The sequence below is a fragment of the Lytechinus variegatus genome, chromosome 19 (genome assembly GCF_018143015.1).
Source record: "Lytechinus variegatus isolate NC3 chromosome 19, Lvar_3.0, whole genome shotgun sequence".
NCBI classification, from domain to species: Eukaryota; Metazoa; Echinodermata; class Echinoidea; order Temnopleuroida; family Toxopneustidae; genus Lytechinus; species Lytechinus variegatus.
Genome location: NC_054758.1, coordinates 10,831,834 through 10,848,124, shown reverse-complemented (window position 1 = coordinate 10,848,124; position 16,291 = coordinate 10,831,834). Strand labels below are relative to the sequence as shown.

The following is a 16,291-nucleotide window of genomic DNA, read 5'->3' as shown; positions in this document are numbered from 1 at the left end:
AACAGCCGACGAACAGAGACTGGATTCAGCCCTCGGTCTGCTAAAAAGTCTGCAACCCTGCAGTTGTTTAGCTATAGGTGTATAGCCTGCGTAAAGCGTCGCTTTCAAAAATTTTCAAGGCCAACAGCGCCATCTTGCTTTTAATTGACCCCATGTCTTTTCCGAGGGAAAGACTCACGCAAAATCATCGTGAGTTTGACAGTAAGGGAGCTCGTTTCGTCAAAATGGTGATCGTTGCAGCTACTGCCCTGATAGTCGTACCATTTGCGTTGACGCTTTGGTGGATATCCTTGATATCTTTTACGTATTACGGTTATGAAGGTAAGGATTGAAATGCTTAGTCCCATATACAGCATTGTGTGAATGTGAACTAGGACCTAGTCCTCGGCCTACATGTATTTTCTCACTCATTCACATCCTGTGTCATCTGTGTGGTGAAACAAAATTGGCATGATATTTGGCTTGTTTTCTCTTGTTGTTGGGGAAAATATGTTTGATTTTTTGACACTGTCAGTTTCCATTAGTTTACAGATATTCATATAACTTGGCTCTTACATGTCATGTTACTCAATCAAATTTTATTAATTTTAATTATTTTTTTTTTCTCTGAATTGAATTTTGAAAAATTACAATTTTCTTGGCATTTTGCTTTCCATCAATAGAGGGCGTACCAGAAAATATGCCCAAAATTCAGGTCTTTGAAGTTTGAGCGCACTTGTGAATACAAAAATGATCCCCATGTTACTCATCATGTCTCATGAGAAATAAATTGCAACTTTCATGACTGCATGCTGATAAAATAGATAGGCGTATTAGTATCTAAATAAATTCTAATTTTAGTAGTCATGGTAGTCAGGGTGTCCAGATCATTTTTCTATTTTTGTAATTAAAAAAATATATATTCGTATACCATAGATAAGAATTCATCTTACTAAAGGTCAGATTTTGTAGAATCATTTCGGAAAGTTATAATTTGAGGAATTCTGTTTTTACGGAATAAAAATGCACCGATATTTCATATGAGCCCTTAAAAATCATGTTCTAGCAGTGCCAGTGCGGCGAAAGTTGGCCAGGTATTTTACCTACTATAGCGACCAAAAAGCATAGATGCACACCAGGGGCGGTATTCTGAAAACGTTCTTATCTTAATTTTGTTATCTACGTCATGATCTCAAAGTGGTAACGTTCTTATCTTTTGTTCTTATCTTGCTTTCCATCCTATGCTAAGCGCGTAAATTTACCACTCGTGCATATAATACAAAAGTACGCTAAAAAGATAAGAACAAAATCAAGATAAGTGGTATTCTGAAAACGTTCTTATCTTTTTTCTTTCTTATCTTTCACGATATTTAAGATAATATCTAAAATAGCTAGAGGGTTATCACATCTCACGATGTCTGCGTTTTTTCTTGCTCAAAATCGATGGCCACTAGTAATAACAAGTACCCACAAGTATTCTTCCCACCATTTCTTACATTCACCCTTTATTTTGCTTGTCTCTTTTTTTTTTTCTTTTGTTTCATTTATTCATCTTTCTTCCTTTTTCATTTTTTCTTTTCGTTTTATCCCTTTCTTTTTTTTTCTTTACTGAGTCTTTATTTCTGCTTTTCCCCTTTTCTCTTTCTTCCCTTTTATAATTCTTAATTTTCTTATTTTTTTTAATTTCTGCTTTCTGACACTTGTGTCTTTTTTTTTACTTTCTTTTTTTTCTTTATTTCGCTCATTCTTTTTTTTTGTTCGTTTAATCTTTACTCTTTTTCTTTATACTTTCTTTCTTCTCTCTGTCTTTCTTTTATAAACTTTTTTAAAATTCTTTCCATTGATTTTTATTTCGTTTTCTTTTTCCCAACTTTTTATTTTCCCTTTTCGTTTTTTTTTCTTTCTTTCTTTCTTTCTTTTCTTTCTTTCTTTCTTTTTCTTTCCTTTATCTTTTTGTAGTCTTCATCTTTGCGTTAATTTTGTTTTCATTTTTTTCTCTCTCATCTTTATTTCTTTGTTTCATTTTCCTTTTTTTTCTCTTCCTTCACTTTTTACAATTTTATTCCCTTTTTTTATTTTTTTCTTTCTAATTTTCTTTCATTCTTTTTTTTTCAGACTTTTTTTTCTTTTTCGGTTCCTTGTTACTTTATTTTATCTTTTTAGTTTGACCTTTTTTCTTTTTTTTTGTGTGTTCCTTTTAGTTTCTTTCTTTTTGTTCTTTTTTTTTCTTCATTTTTGTTCCTTTACTTTATCATTGATAATTTTTCTATTTCTATTTCTTTTTCCTTTTCCTTCTTTTATTCTTTCTATTTTTCTTTATTTATTTTTCTTTTTGCTTGCTTTCTTTCGTTTACTCTTTATTTTTTTCATTATTTTCTGCTTTGTTCCTTTCATCTTTTTTCTGCTTCATTCTGACCCTTTTCTGTCTTCTTAGTTTAATACGTACTTACACTGTAAAAAATGAAGTGCTATTTTAGCACTTAAACTGCTTGTATAGTGACTGCACCATGAGTGCTGATTTTCTAGTTTAAATTTGAACCAAAAATCAGCACTCGTAGTGCAGTCACTATACAAGCACTCTAATACCCTTTTCATAAACCTATCCTCCAATTAGCCGCCTAAGAGTAATGCAGATAATTTAATAAAAATTGCGTTCATAAACTCCGAAAATAAGCCGCATTATTTTTACGAGCACCCGTCCTGAAAAAGGCGGATAATCGCCATGACAACTGGACACGCCCCTCCGATACGGTTGTGTTGGAAAAGGGTGACCTTGTGACCGCACCATGGCAATTATCCGCATTATTTGGAAATGCGTTCATAAACTCAAAATCTTATCCCGATGCCGCTATTATGCGGATGATAGCAGCATCAGAGTAATGCGGATAACTCTTGTCCTCCTCCAATTTTACGACCAAATTATGCTGCTATTGGCCGCCTAATTCATAGTAATTGGGTTTATGAAAGGGGTATTAGTGCGAAATTAGCACTTCATTTTTTTACAGTGTACTTTCTTTCTTCATATTTCTTCATGTAAGAACCCGGTGCTCTCCTCTTCACCTCCACTCCTTTTTTAAGAAGCACTTAGAGACATGCAACTTTGCTTATGTATTTTGCGCTCTACAAAAACATTTCATTATTATTGTTATTATTATATTTTATTCTTTATTCCTACCTGCTTTATTTACTTTTTTCTTTATTTTGTGCACGTGGACGTCTCGAAATAATAAATTCAGTCATTGCGTATAAAATGCCCATTTTGCGCAAAGCGCCAGAAACAGTGTACGCGCAGCGCCCATGATATTCTCTTCACATATAAGGAACGCTTCTATTGGTTAAATTGCCAATATAAAGCGCATTTTGATTGGTAAAATATTAAAAATGGGCGTGTTGGAGATAAGAAGGGGGCAGTCCTTACAGAGATAAGAACGCGTTAAGAAGATTTTCAGAATACCGATTTGCAATGTTTTTAGCATCTTCTTATCTCAGTGAGATAAGATAAAAGATAAGAACAAACATAAGAACGTTTTCAGAATACCACCCCAGTTGCTTTATGAAAATTGATGCCATGATGCGTTTAGTTTTTGTGGTCTATTATTTCGATCATAATTGCATAAATCTACATTTTAATTGTGTTTCGGGGGGGCGTTTCATGAAAAGACTTATCAGACGTTTTATCCGACAGTTGTAGGAACGGTGCTTCTCAGTCGATTAAAATCCTGGAAAGATGTCAGATCTGACAACTTGTCAGACAAAAATATTGATGAAACATTCCCCTGATATTTCCTTTCTTTTGTATGTCCTTTCTTCGTTTCTTTCCTTTCTTCGTTTCTTTCCTTCTTTTTTAGGTGGTCTGTCTTTGACAGATCACCTCTTAATTTCGTCAGAATTTTCTTATTTCTTTCTTTCTTACTTTCTTTCTTTCTTTATTTTTACGGATTTTCTTGTCGCCAACTTTTCTCCGAATCGGCTGAATCAATTTTGCTGATTTTTTCGTCATACATAGGATCTGTCATGGACACGTCAAAATAAGCTTTTCAAGGTCATCAGGTCATGATGACGTCATCTAGGCGCCATTTTGTAAAATCACATTATCAATCATATCTCCATTATTAATTATCAAAAATCAATCAAATTAACATCACATCAATTTAAGGTCAAGGGTCATCAGGTCATGTCATCAAAGGTCACCTGGAGGTCACGACGCGCGCGTACGCGCGCGTCAAAACTTCAAAATGCTCAAAATCACTTTTTGACCAAACGAGAGTACGTTTAAGGTCATTTTAAGCATTTCAAAAAATTTGCACGCATGCGCGCGCGTTTCCGCGCGTAACGCCTTAACGCAACGCAGAAACACCGTTTTTTTTACATCATTTCATTGATAATAAAATTCTGAACAATTTGATACCTTGATCAACCTTTTACGACCATTAATAACGAAATTAACACCCGTTAAAGTTTGCAGCACGTGTGCGCGCGAGCTCTCACTATAGGCCATATATGGGCAAAAACATGCCTATTGAAAATTCACTGTAGCTCTTTAAATAGTCCGTTGACCCCCAATTTTTTTTTCATATATCGATAGAGTATGAGTTGTAGATCTGATTTCATGTCACCATTGTCCCTAAATTATATCGTGACGTCATCAAAATGGCGCCTAAACTAAAAATTTCATTTTTTCAAAAATGACGTCATCAAATTTATGCAAATTTGGTTGTAACTTCTCGAATATAGATCATTTTTCGCCCAGATTTCGATATGTTGTAGTTTAGAATGTACTCTTTCTCCTTAGTTATCATTAATCTTCGTTTTGAGAAACGCATCATTGCGTAAAACAGCGATGAAAAGAGGCATGTCATTTTTCCTCATTTTGCGTGTAATCTCTATGGGACATGACTTTTTCTCAAAACTAGATTCGACATTCCGCTATTTCGTGAGCCATATCTCCATTTTTTCTTGTCAGTTTTCTTTAAGCTTTTAGTATGTTGTAGCTGAGATTCTAAGCTTTCGCAAGTGTGCCCTTCATTTTTTGATCAGATGCCGGGATCATGCCCGTATTTCACTTGCAAAATTGGACTTGTAATTCTCAAAATTGCTTACGTGTATTCTCTATGGGGAATATCGTGGCTTTGACTGCTTTCTAAAGGGCGCGGGTTCGAGTCCTGGGGTGAACAACATGATTTTTTTTTTCACTTTTTTTTTTCTTTTTGCCACTTCTTACATGATCCTTTATGATAATTAAAAGGTATAAAAGTTAAAATTTAGCAAGATAAAACAGATTATAATTGCTTTTTTCATATCACATGTGTTTTGCGTGTAATCTCTATGGGACATGACTTTTTCTCAAAACTAGATTCGACATTCCTCTATTTCGTGAGCCATATCTCCATTGTTTCTTGTCAGTTTTCCCTGAGCTTTTAGTATGTTGTAGCCGAGATTCTAAGCTTTCGAAAATGTGCCCTCCATTTTTTGATCAGATGCCGGGATCATGCCCGCATCACGCTTGCAAAATTGGACTTGTAATTCTCAAAATTGCTTACGTGTATTCTCTATGGGGAATATCGTGGCTCAATGGATAACGCATTTGAATTGCTTTCACAGGGGCGAAGGTTCGAGTCCTGGGGTAAACAAGATTTTTTTCCATATTTTTTTTACCACCTCGTACATGATCCTTCGTGATAATTTAATGGTATAAAAGTTAAAATTTCGCAAGATAAAACAGATAATTACTTTGTTTCATATCACATGTATTGTCATACATGAAAGAGACCCTTTTAACAGTGCTTTATCATCTCCCGTCTTTCCCAAGTATTCCATCCATAATGAACATTCCATTGTCATCATGAAGATCATATTGATCTGCATGAACATGGTACATGTAATAGTGATCATGATGGTAATAATAAAGACAGACCACCTAATTCGTCCGCATGACGAATTAAAGTCTAGTTTTTCATTCTTTTTTGTCTTTCCATTTATTAGGTGGTCTGTCTACGACAGATCACCTATTGTTTTCGTCAGAATTTTCTTTATTTATTCTTGGCACCTATGTTTGTCGCCAACTTTTCTCGGAATTGGCTGAATCAATTTGGCTGATTTTTTCGTCATATATAGAATCTATCATAGAGACGGCAAAATAAGCTTTTCAAGGTCATATGGTCATGATGACGTCATCTACGCGCCATTTTGTAAAATTCTTCATTTGATCATATCTTCAATATCAATTATCAAAAATTGACAATATTTACATGACATTAACTTCATGTCAAGGGTCAACTGTCAATGTCATCAAAGGTCATGTAGAGGTCATGACGCGCGCGTACGCGCGCGTCAAAGGTAAAAAAATCGTCCAAATGACCTATAAAATTTTTTGGGTACGTTTCAGGTCATTTTAAGCATTTCAAAAATTTGCGCGCGCGCACATATGCGCGCGCGTTTCCGCGCGTTACACCTTAACGCAACGCAGAAAAAACCGTTTCTTTTAATATCATTGCATTGCTAATAAAATTCTGAGCAATTTGATACCTTGATCAACCTTCTACAACCATTAATATAGAAATTAACACCCATTAAAGTTTGCAGCACGTGTGCGCGCGAGCTCTCACTATAGGCCATATATGGGCAAAAACATGCCTATTGTAAATTCACTGTAGCTCTTTAAAAAGTCCGTTGACCCCCAACTTTTTTTTCATATATCGATAGAATATTAGTTGTAGATTTGATTTCATGTCACCATTGTCCCTAAATTATATCGTGACGTCATCAAAATGGCGCCCAAACTAAAAATTTCATTTTTTCAAAAATGACGTCATCAAATTTATGCAAATTTGGCTGTAACTTCTCGAATATAGATTGTTTTTCGCCCAGATTTTGATATGTTTTAGTTTAGAATGTATTCTTTCTCCTCAGTTAACATGAATATTCGTTTTGAGAAACGCATCATTGCGTAAAACAGCGATGAAAAGAGGCATGTCATTTTTCCTCATTTTGCGTGTAATCTCTATGGCACATGACTTTTTCTCAAAACTAGAATCGACATTCCTCTATTTCGTGAGCCATATCTCCATTTTTTCTTGTCGGGTTTCCCTGAGCGTTTAGTATGTTGTAGCTGAGATTCTAAGCTTTCGGAAGTGTGCCCTCCATTTTTTGATCAGATGCCGGGATCATGCCCGTTTTTCACTTGCAAAATTGGTATTGTAATTCTCAAAATTGCTTACGTGTAATCTCTATGGGGAATATCGTAGCCCAATGGATAACGCATTTGACTTGCTTTCTCGAGGGCGGAGGTTCGAGTCCTGGGGTGAACAAGATGATTTTTTTTTTCAATTTTTTTTTCTTTTTGCCACCTCTTACATGATCCTTTATGATAATTAAAAGGCACAAAAGTTAAAATTTAGCAAGATAAAAGAGATTATAATTACTTTTTTCATATCACATGTATTGTCATACATGAAAGAGGCCCTTTTCACAGTGATTTATCATCTCCCGTCTTTCACAAGTATTCCATCCATAATGAGCATTCCATTGTCATCATGAAGATCATATTGATCTGCATGAACATGGTAATAGTGATCATGATGGCAATAATAAAGACAGACCACCTAATTCGTCCGCATGACGAATTAAATTCTAGTTTTTCCTTTTCAATCTTTAAAAATTCTTTATTTTTTGTTTCCCTCCCTCTTTCTTTCTCTATCTCCCTCCATTATTTATTTTTCTTTCCTACATTTTCTTTTTTCGTTATGGTGTATTTAAATATTCATTTTAGAATGAATATATAATTATATCATGATTGAAAGATATTTAAAAAGAAATGTATAATTATGAATACTTCACTTTTCTTCTTTTTTTGTCTTTCCATTTATTTGTCCTCTTCAACTGTCTCAAAAATTCTTTACTCTTTGTTTCCTTCTTTCTTTCTCTCTCTCCCTTTCTTATTTTTCTTCCTTCTTCATTTTCTTTTCTCTTTATTAGTAGCTATTAAGCTAAGAGACGCGTATATGTGTCTCGTAGTTTAGCTACTAATAGAGAACAAGATGGCCACGTAAAGGTCAACATCGTCAAGTTTTTTTCCTATCTTCTCAATATTTTTCTTGTTTTTTTTTAATGAAAGTTTGTTTGAAAATGAAATCAATAAAATCTGTGAGAGTGACCTCTTTGTACTTCCCTGTTAGTGAATTCATTTATTGGGATACAGGAATCTGGCCAGCGCAACACCAGCAGATTCTGGAACAAAAAAGTTCTGACATGACTCAGGCCTATTAGTAAGCTTTCTTAATAAAATATATTTGTTTTACTATATACTAATTTTCTTCATCCCATTATAGGCCCTGTTTATCCTATCAGCCCATTACGATGGCTTATTGCTGTCTGTGTCCCTCTCTACATGTCTATTGATGCATTACACCGAAAGAAATTGGACCGAGCCGGAGCAGTATTAGGTAACAATCTTTCGGTATCATCATCCAGCCACTTCTCGGGGGGGGGGGGGATTTCATGTAGTAAGATAGTAAATGATTTTGAACTGGCATTTGTTATAAGCTACTGAAACCCTTGCATCCGATTGGCTGAGTGCAAATTAACCAGTGAAGATTGCACTTTCTTCATCTTCCCGTAATGGTCAAATGGTTTTCGTCACGACAAAATAGTCAGCAATGGTTTAAACGGGAATTCCCATCCATTAAGATATTCACCATACCAGAGACAACCCTATGTGACGAGGGGCAAATAAGCTTCCAGCTTTATGTCTCTACATCCAAGTAAATCTGAGTAAGTAAGTAATAATAATAATAGTGTATATTTGTAGAGCGCACACACCGTCAGTAGACGCTCATGGCGCTAGCTGAGCAACAGTTGTCTTTTACAATGGAAAAATTAGATTTTATAGAAATTAAAAAAATTTAAAAGTAAATAAGTATGGGTAAACATTTTTTAATCGGCCATACAATGTATTGTAGTATCAAGAAATATAAAAAATAAAGATATGCTACAGTACTTTTATAATTATATTTTATCCATTAAGACTTGATCATGCATAGTTGCACTGCTCATGTTTTTGTGTAATAGGTAAAACACATACATGTACAGGTGTCTAAATGGCAGTTTGACATTTTGACTCGGTCGTTGTAGTAAGAAATATAAACACGAATCATTCGATATTGGTATAGACATTGCATGCATCTCCCTATTGTTTTCTAGTATGTAATACATGTGCTGTTTATTTTTTATAAACAGCAGTTGACCATTTTGAATGGGTCTTCTGAGTAAAGAAAAATGAACACCAATGTTTTCTAGTTTTGAAGTACTTAAACTTACTATATCTCTGAATGTATTTCTTTATTTAATACAATTACAAAATTACAAGAACATCTCATGTGCTTTTCACCTAAATTTGTAATTTAGGTGAAATAGGGGTTCAATTGTGTTTCATTTAGTTATAGTAAGAAATATAGCCAGAGATAATTTGATATATTTGCTGACTTGTACAATTTTATTTTCTACAGTATTTCACATCTAATTTCATACACCTCTTTCATTTTATCCAGCGTTTGTAATAGGTGTCGTCATGACACTGAGTAGCTACTCTCATTTCTTGAGCCTGGCCGCATTCTTCTATTCCGGGTCTAAGCTCACTCGATTCAGGGCCAGAAAGAAGCAAGAGTTGGAAGAGGATTATAAAGAAGGTGAGATCATTGTGTCGGTGCAAGAATGCCCTTAACAGTAACACCACACTTTCGTACATCAGATGACGCATGTGCTAAAAAATGCCCTTAGCTGCACGCACTGCATTGCGTAAGGGCATTTCTGCACTGATGTGGTGTATGAAAATGTTTTGCTAAGGGCATTCTACCACCAACATAACAAAATGTAGCTGGCAGAAGGCCATTTCTATAATGATAAAAGCAGGCAACATGCTTGAATGAGTTTCTTTTAAAATTCAGGAATTGAGGGCTATGCAGCATAATTACCCTTTCAGAGCAGCTGTAATGCGCCTGCATTTCAAGGAATAGATTTTTACCAGGTATCTATTCACCTTAACTGGGTGAGACTTTTGATAAAAGTGTTTAACCCTAAATAGACTGGGCTATTTTGACGCCTAAGAAGACTGGGGGGGGCGCTGATTCAGCCCCCCTTCTGATCCCGGCCGTCGATCACGCGATCACAATGAAAATTGGCATGCGCCTTGCCCATGGCATTATCCACAAAACTGTAATATCAAGTTCTGCAAAAAATCTCATTGCTCATTAATTGTGCTAATGTATGTATAAAAGCATAAGTTTGCTCTAATCAATAAAATAATGCCCCTATAATGATGTTACTCTAGGTAGGCATGTCATCAAATTTATTTTTCAAAAATTTCAAAAAAACATGTATTCTATTGCTTTCTAAATTTCTTATGTATTTCTTTGCTTTTAGACTTTTTGTTTTGTATTGTTTTTTTCAATGGAAATTGTCAGGGACTTTATTTTGACCATAAACAAGATAAAATTAATTGATATTAAGCAGTGAAAGGAAAAATAATGGTTACAAACACTATTTGCATTGGATTTGTACACAAATTCACGTTTTTGAGTAATTTTGGGTCTGCATGCACTTACGAAATGTTGCGTAATTTCGGAACCGCGTACCCGGGGGTCACAATTTTGGTCTCAAAAGTTGCGCGAAACTTGAAAGTAAACAGTCAGCGAGCGACGCGATCAAGAAATTTCGAGCAACGGATTTATCACGAAAAATGTCGAGTGCTAAATTTTAAGCAAGTATAATATGTGACTCCATGTAGGGCATGCATAAAATATTGCATATCAAGAAATTTTCAAGAAAAAATAGAGCTGCTACCTTTTGTCATTGGATGGCTTGTGTGTAAAAAGGAAGTGCTTGTTCTAGTTATGACTCTTCTCAGCTTCCTCTGTCATGCGATTGGAGAGGGTGTTGAAACAAACTTATGTGTATTTACTTTTAAGATAGCTGAAAATACATTGTTCTCATTCTGTATTGCACATGTTTGAGACTGAATCAATATTTCATGTCATTATAAGCTGAATTTGGTCACTGATCTTGCAAACAGGTATTCGTTTGCGCTTTTTTTGTGCTAAACCGATTATTATGTTGTCTGTACTTTCAAATTTTACTGTGAATTTTACCGGTGAGTCTTTTGGTACATTCTTAATGCATTTTGTAAATATGTTTATCGTCATTCAGGGCCTCATGGAAGACCACTTCTTATTGGTGAATGGGCTACCATGACAAAATATCAGAACTAACTAACCAACCGAACGATTGACTGACTAAATAAATAAATGACTGAATAACTATCTGATTAATTGTAACTTGAATGAATGAATAAATAAATAAACTCACTGATATTGTCTTTAGGTGGACAGAGAACATGGATTCAGGTCTTCGCAAACGGGGGACTTCCTGCACTGTATGCCGCCCACTTCATCCTCGACACCGGCTTCCAAGATCACCCGCTGGACTTCTCACACTATTACAACTCCACGTTCATCGCTCTAGGGGTGATGAGCGGGATAGCGTGCTGCAGCGGAGATACCTGGGCTTCCGAGGTTGGGAGCGTCGTCGGGATGGAGAAACCTCGCTTGATCACAACTTGGGAAAGGGTACCAAGAGGTTAGTACCTGGGATGGGTTTGATGACATTTACTTGTGAGAATTACTCCAACAGAAATTCCACCCATTGACCGTAGTCTGCAGGCACAGACCCTGATTGAAACTGATCAGAAAGTGGGTCTTCACGCAAGACTAGCACATACAGTATAAGACTTGCTGTTTCCATGTCAGAAAGGGCTTCAGTACACAAGTCTTTGGGGAGTTTTCGCAACCGCGACACAACGCTCTCAGGAACATAATGAATCTATTGTCTAATGCCCTTTGAAGCCTCTGTCAAGGATTGGTGAATCGAAACGGCCGTTTCGTCCTGGTGGGTCCGTTACATAAAGCTGTTTGTAAGCTAAGAGTGACTTTAAGTATGACTGGAGATCCTTTCATACATGATAAATAATCACCAATGACATTGAATGGTGAATATCATTTACCAAAAGAAAGGATCACCAGTCGTTCTTAACTTACAAACAGTTTTCATGAAACGACCCTATGGACTTTAGACATACATGTAGTAAACAGGCTAAACAACTAGTACAAGGAATGCTTTGTTAGCTGTAGCCAATCGGTTTAAACTTCTTGTTTTGAGAAGCAGATTAGCAATCAATTACTAATTTGCAAGACATGAGAATGATTCAGGGACCAAAAATAGACTTGCAATTGATCGCAAGTTTCTTGCAACACCCCAGTCATTATTCCACTCTGTAAATAGAACCTATACCCCCAAATTATTATTTTTTGTGTTAATTCAACTTTTTCATCAAATATCGACCTCTGAACGATCAAAGTTTTGAATAAGGAGATCTAGTAATCAACGCCACCTCAATGCAATTTTGTAACGAAGCAATCCTAAAAATCTGGACCTGGTTTGTAGGGCAATAACACATTGAGCCTATGGGGCATAGGTCCTTCACATTCTGTGCGAGATGGCTAGCTGTCTGTTATGAGGAGAAAACCCAAAATTAAAAAAAATGGAGAGAGAGAAAAAAGGGTCTCCCTATCAACTTGGCTCGAGTATACATATATAGGAGAGATAATGATCTGATTTGTTTTGATAGCAGTCAATGGTCAAGGGTGAGAGTGGTCATTATATACATTGAAACATCTTGATCTTGCCAAAACTGAAGAATAGTATGAAGCATCATCTTCAAAGTTGGGCCATTAAGGTATATGAATTTAATGTAATTTAAAGCGCTTAGAGACGTTCTTCCGATGTATTAAGCGCTATATGAATGCGGAATATTATTACTATTATTATTAATTGAATAGATTATGGGGTCAAAAAGGTAAAGGTCACCGAGATCAAATTCAAAATTGTTTCATGCATGTATAACATTGGAGGGACTTTGTATTGTGTTGGCTACAGAGATCAAAATATATCTGATAATATCATAAAAATATGGGTTTTTTTATCTCGTCACCAGGAACCAATGGCGCTGTCTCTCTTGTCGGTACCCTGATGAGCTTTGCTGGGGGTCTCGTCGTGGGCCTTGGATACCTGGCAGGAATCTTCTTAACGTTCAATCAGGAGATGCTACGTAGCTCTCCTCCCCAGTGGCCGGTCGTGCTCTTTGGGGGCGTGGCCGGCCTGGTGGGCTCCCTCTTCGACTCTCTGCTCGGGGCTTGGTTCCAGTATTCAGGTATTCAGTTATTTGGGGGTTGTGGCAAAAGCTATGCAAGACGCTTTCCGGAACATAGAGAATCTATTGCCAAATGCCTTCCATGACAGTAAAGCTTTCGAGGGTCGGTGAATCGAAATGGCAGTTTCGTCCCTGACCGTGGATAACTGCAGATGAGCGATTTTTCGTCAGCTCTGAAACGTCGGACAAAACTGCTGTTCCGATTCACCAACCCTAGACATAGAACTCAGTGTGATTTGACTTGCATTTTCAATGCATTTGCTGCGTTGTAGGATTCATTACGCATCGCCGAGCGACATTTCGCTATTTACAACTTATACAATGGCTCATTTTCATTTGATTGGTAGAAAGGTGTTCAATGTTTGATCCATTTTACGGTGTATGCATTATTATGGTGCATGCATTATTATAATGCATGCATTTTTTTTCTATTGCATGTTGATCTGTGCATTTTTTATTTTATTTTTCGATTGCATGCTGGCGCCCTCTCCCTCAGTGTGTACCAGTGAGCAAGCGTATGATGCTGAAAAGCTTCATGATCTCGGCCATCATACCGCAGGCACCCCCCGAATAGCAAATGCCAGAAGCGTGGCGTTGGTAGATTTGGATAGACTGTTAATACCAGGGCAAACACACGAAGTTGGGTGGTGAATGGGGTCGTTAATGCACAGTGACGCAGATTCAAAAGTGCAAATCGAAAATTATACTTGCTTATATATAGTTATACTTGCTTATATAGCCCTTAACACTTACTTTGTCAGAAGTCTCTAAGCGCTCTACAGTATATGCAGCATAATTACCCTGGCTTTAGCAGTGCAGCTGTTACGCGCGCTGCGTTTCAAGGAATAAATTCCTGCCAGGTACCCATTTACCTCACCTGGGTTGAGTGCAGCACAGAAAAGTCTTATTATTTTCTGCATGTACCCCCCCCCCCCCCCGGTGAAAGGGCAACATTCACCATATCAATATCCCTTTTGAATCCCTTTAAAGGTAAATGCTAGTTTTGGTAACGATATCAAAATGAGTTTGTACAGAATCCAATGAAATGACCACTAAAGTGTCTGTTTGTATAAATAAAACGCATGTGCCAAAGGATGCTGGAAGAAATTGTGTAATTGCTGAGAAATCAGCAAATAAGCACGGGATTCGGGTAGGACAATAATTATACATTGTCCCACGTGCGCTTATCTGTGTTGGGGATTTTCGGTGTGAACATTTTTCAGCCTAGATTTCAAGATTTCACAAAGTCCAGTTAATGTAACTGTACCAGATCTAGATCCTCGATGATATACTGGCAATTAAGCCTTGTTTTACAGACTTTCTCATGAAATCAGTGTTAACTGCAACTACTGGAATTTCTCTTTAAGTGGAACAGTATTAAAGCAATATTGACTGGCCTCGGGGCGATGCGAGATATGTCTGATGTCAGATGTCTGATACGGCTAATAATAAACATTCTCTTTCCCTCTCTACCCCTCCTTCCTTCCCTCCACCCCCCTCTCTGTCTCTCTTACCGTTCTACAGGCTACTGCACGAGACAGTGTAAGGTGGTCCACCAAGCCTCGCCCACCACCGAACACATATCGGGCGTCGCCCTCTTTGACAACGAGGGCATCAACCTCCTATCGTGTCTCCTCACTGTCCTCATCATGCCCCACATCTGCTTCTCCTATTGGCCTCGGATCGGCTATTAAAGCGAGCCTTCGGGTAGGAAAACGGTAGTCTGCAAGCCCAGACCCCTATTTGACACGTTAATCTAGAGCCAAGACTAGACGCCAAAGGCTCTGTCTGTTGTGTCAAATAAGAGCCCGCCACAGTACCCAGTGAATCTAGTCTCACTACTTCAGACTGCATTTATGCACAATGCACATTGCAAACACTATGGCCCGAATTCACAAAGGTGGTTTTGAAAACCCACGGTTGAGTCCATGGTTTATGCAGATTTCCTGTATAAATTAAGCTTATTTTACCGCATCTCGAGTGCGTGTATAAAACGTGTCCAGTGCTGATGCGCGCTTTTGTCACAGTGCGCCAAATTGACGTCTGTTGCCGTGGTTATCAACACTATTTCATTCATGAGTCAACTGTTTTTATTCATGAATCCACTCTTCAAACAGTGGACTCATGAATAAAATAGCGTATCTAACCATGGTAACAGGCGTCAATTTGGCACACCGTGACAAAAGCGCGCATCAGCATTGGACACGTTTTATACACGCACCCGATACGTGCTAAATTAAGCGTAATTTATACAGGAAATCAGCATAAACCATGGACTCAACCGTTGGTTTTCAAAACCACCTTTGTGAATTCGGGCCTAAGGGTCTGTGCCTGCAGACTAGGAAAATAGTGCCCAGGTGGGTGTTTCATAAAGCTGTTCGTAAAGTTACAAACGACTTTACGCACGACTGGAACATGAACATGTTCTTAGGTCATAACTCAATTACAAAGAGATATCACATAGCATATGAAAGGATCACCAGTCGTGCGTAAAGTCATCATAACTTACGAACAGCTTTATGAAACGGGCCCCAAGTACATAAACCTAAGCAACTGATTATTGACTATGTATTTATGATCAATAATACCCAATTATTAATGCAATCGATTGTAGAAAACCATTCCCAAAGTCGGTCGCTGAGGTTCGTGTTGCAGGGACCAGATTGTTGTACCTCTGGAAAGGAGAAATTTCTTCATCTTGAATCAGCAGTATTTTTGCCAGTTTGGTAATTTGGTAAATTAGGTATGTTTTGTAAATTTTGATAAATTCATGTGTTTTCTTATGTTCCATGTGGTCTCATTCCTGTGGTCTCATTCCACTCGGTCCAATCAGAATTGGGCTACAACCAGTACCGGCCATACAGAGCACTCACAGTAAGCCCAGTCACATTTTCCTGATTGTAACATGAACCCTGTTAGCGCATTGTAAATAACGCTAACAACATTTCTGTGCGGCTGGGCCTGTTCGTCTACTAACCATGATTTGGTATACTTGCCATTTATTGCCAAGGTGCCAAATAATGGGTAGTTAGAGTAGAATTCAGACCATCTGAG

The 16,291-nt window shown here is 37.2% G+C and overlaps 1 protein-coding gene across 1 annotated transcript; it reads left to right on the top strand.

The window, feature by feature from the left end:
- Positions 1–142: 142 nt before the first annotated feature.
- On the top strand, positions 143–15,105 carry LOC121405785 (transmembrane protein 19-like). Its single transcript, XM_041596739.1, has 6 exons — positions 143–321; positions 8,307–8,420; positions 9,525–9,662; positions 11,353–11,607; positions 13,022–13,237; positions 14,762–15,105. The coding sequence occupies exons 1-6, from the start codon at positions 153–155 to the stop codon at positions 14,929–14,931; spliced, it is 1,062 nt and encodes a 353-aa protein (XP_041452673.1). The 5' UTR covers positions 143–152; the 3' UTR covers positions 14,932–15,105.
- The last annotated feature ends 1,186 nt before the right edge of the window (positions 15,106–16,291 follow it).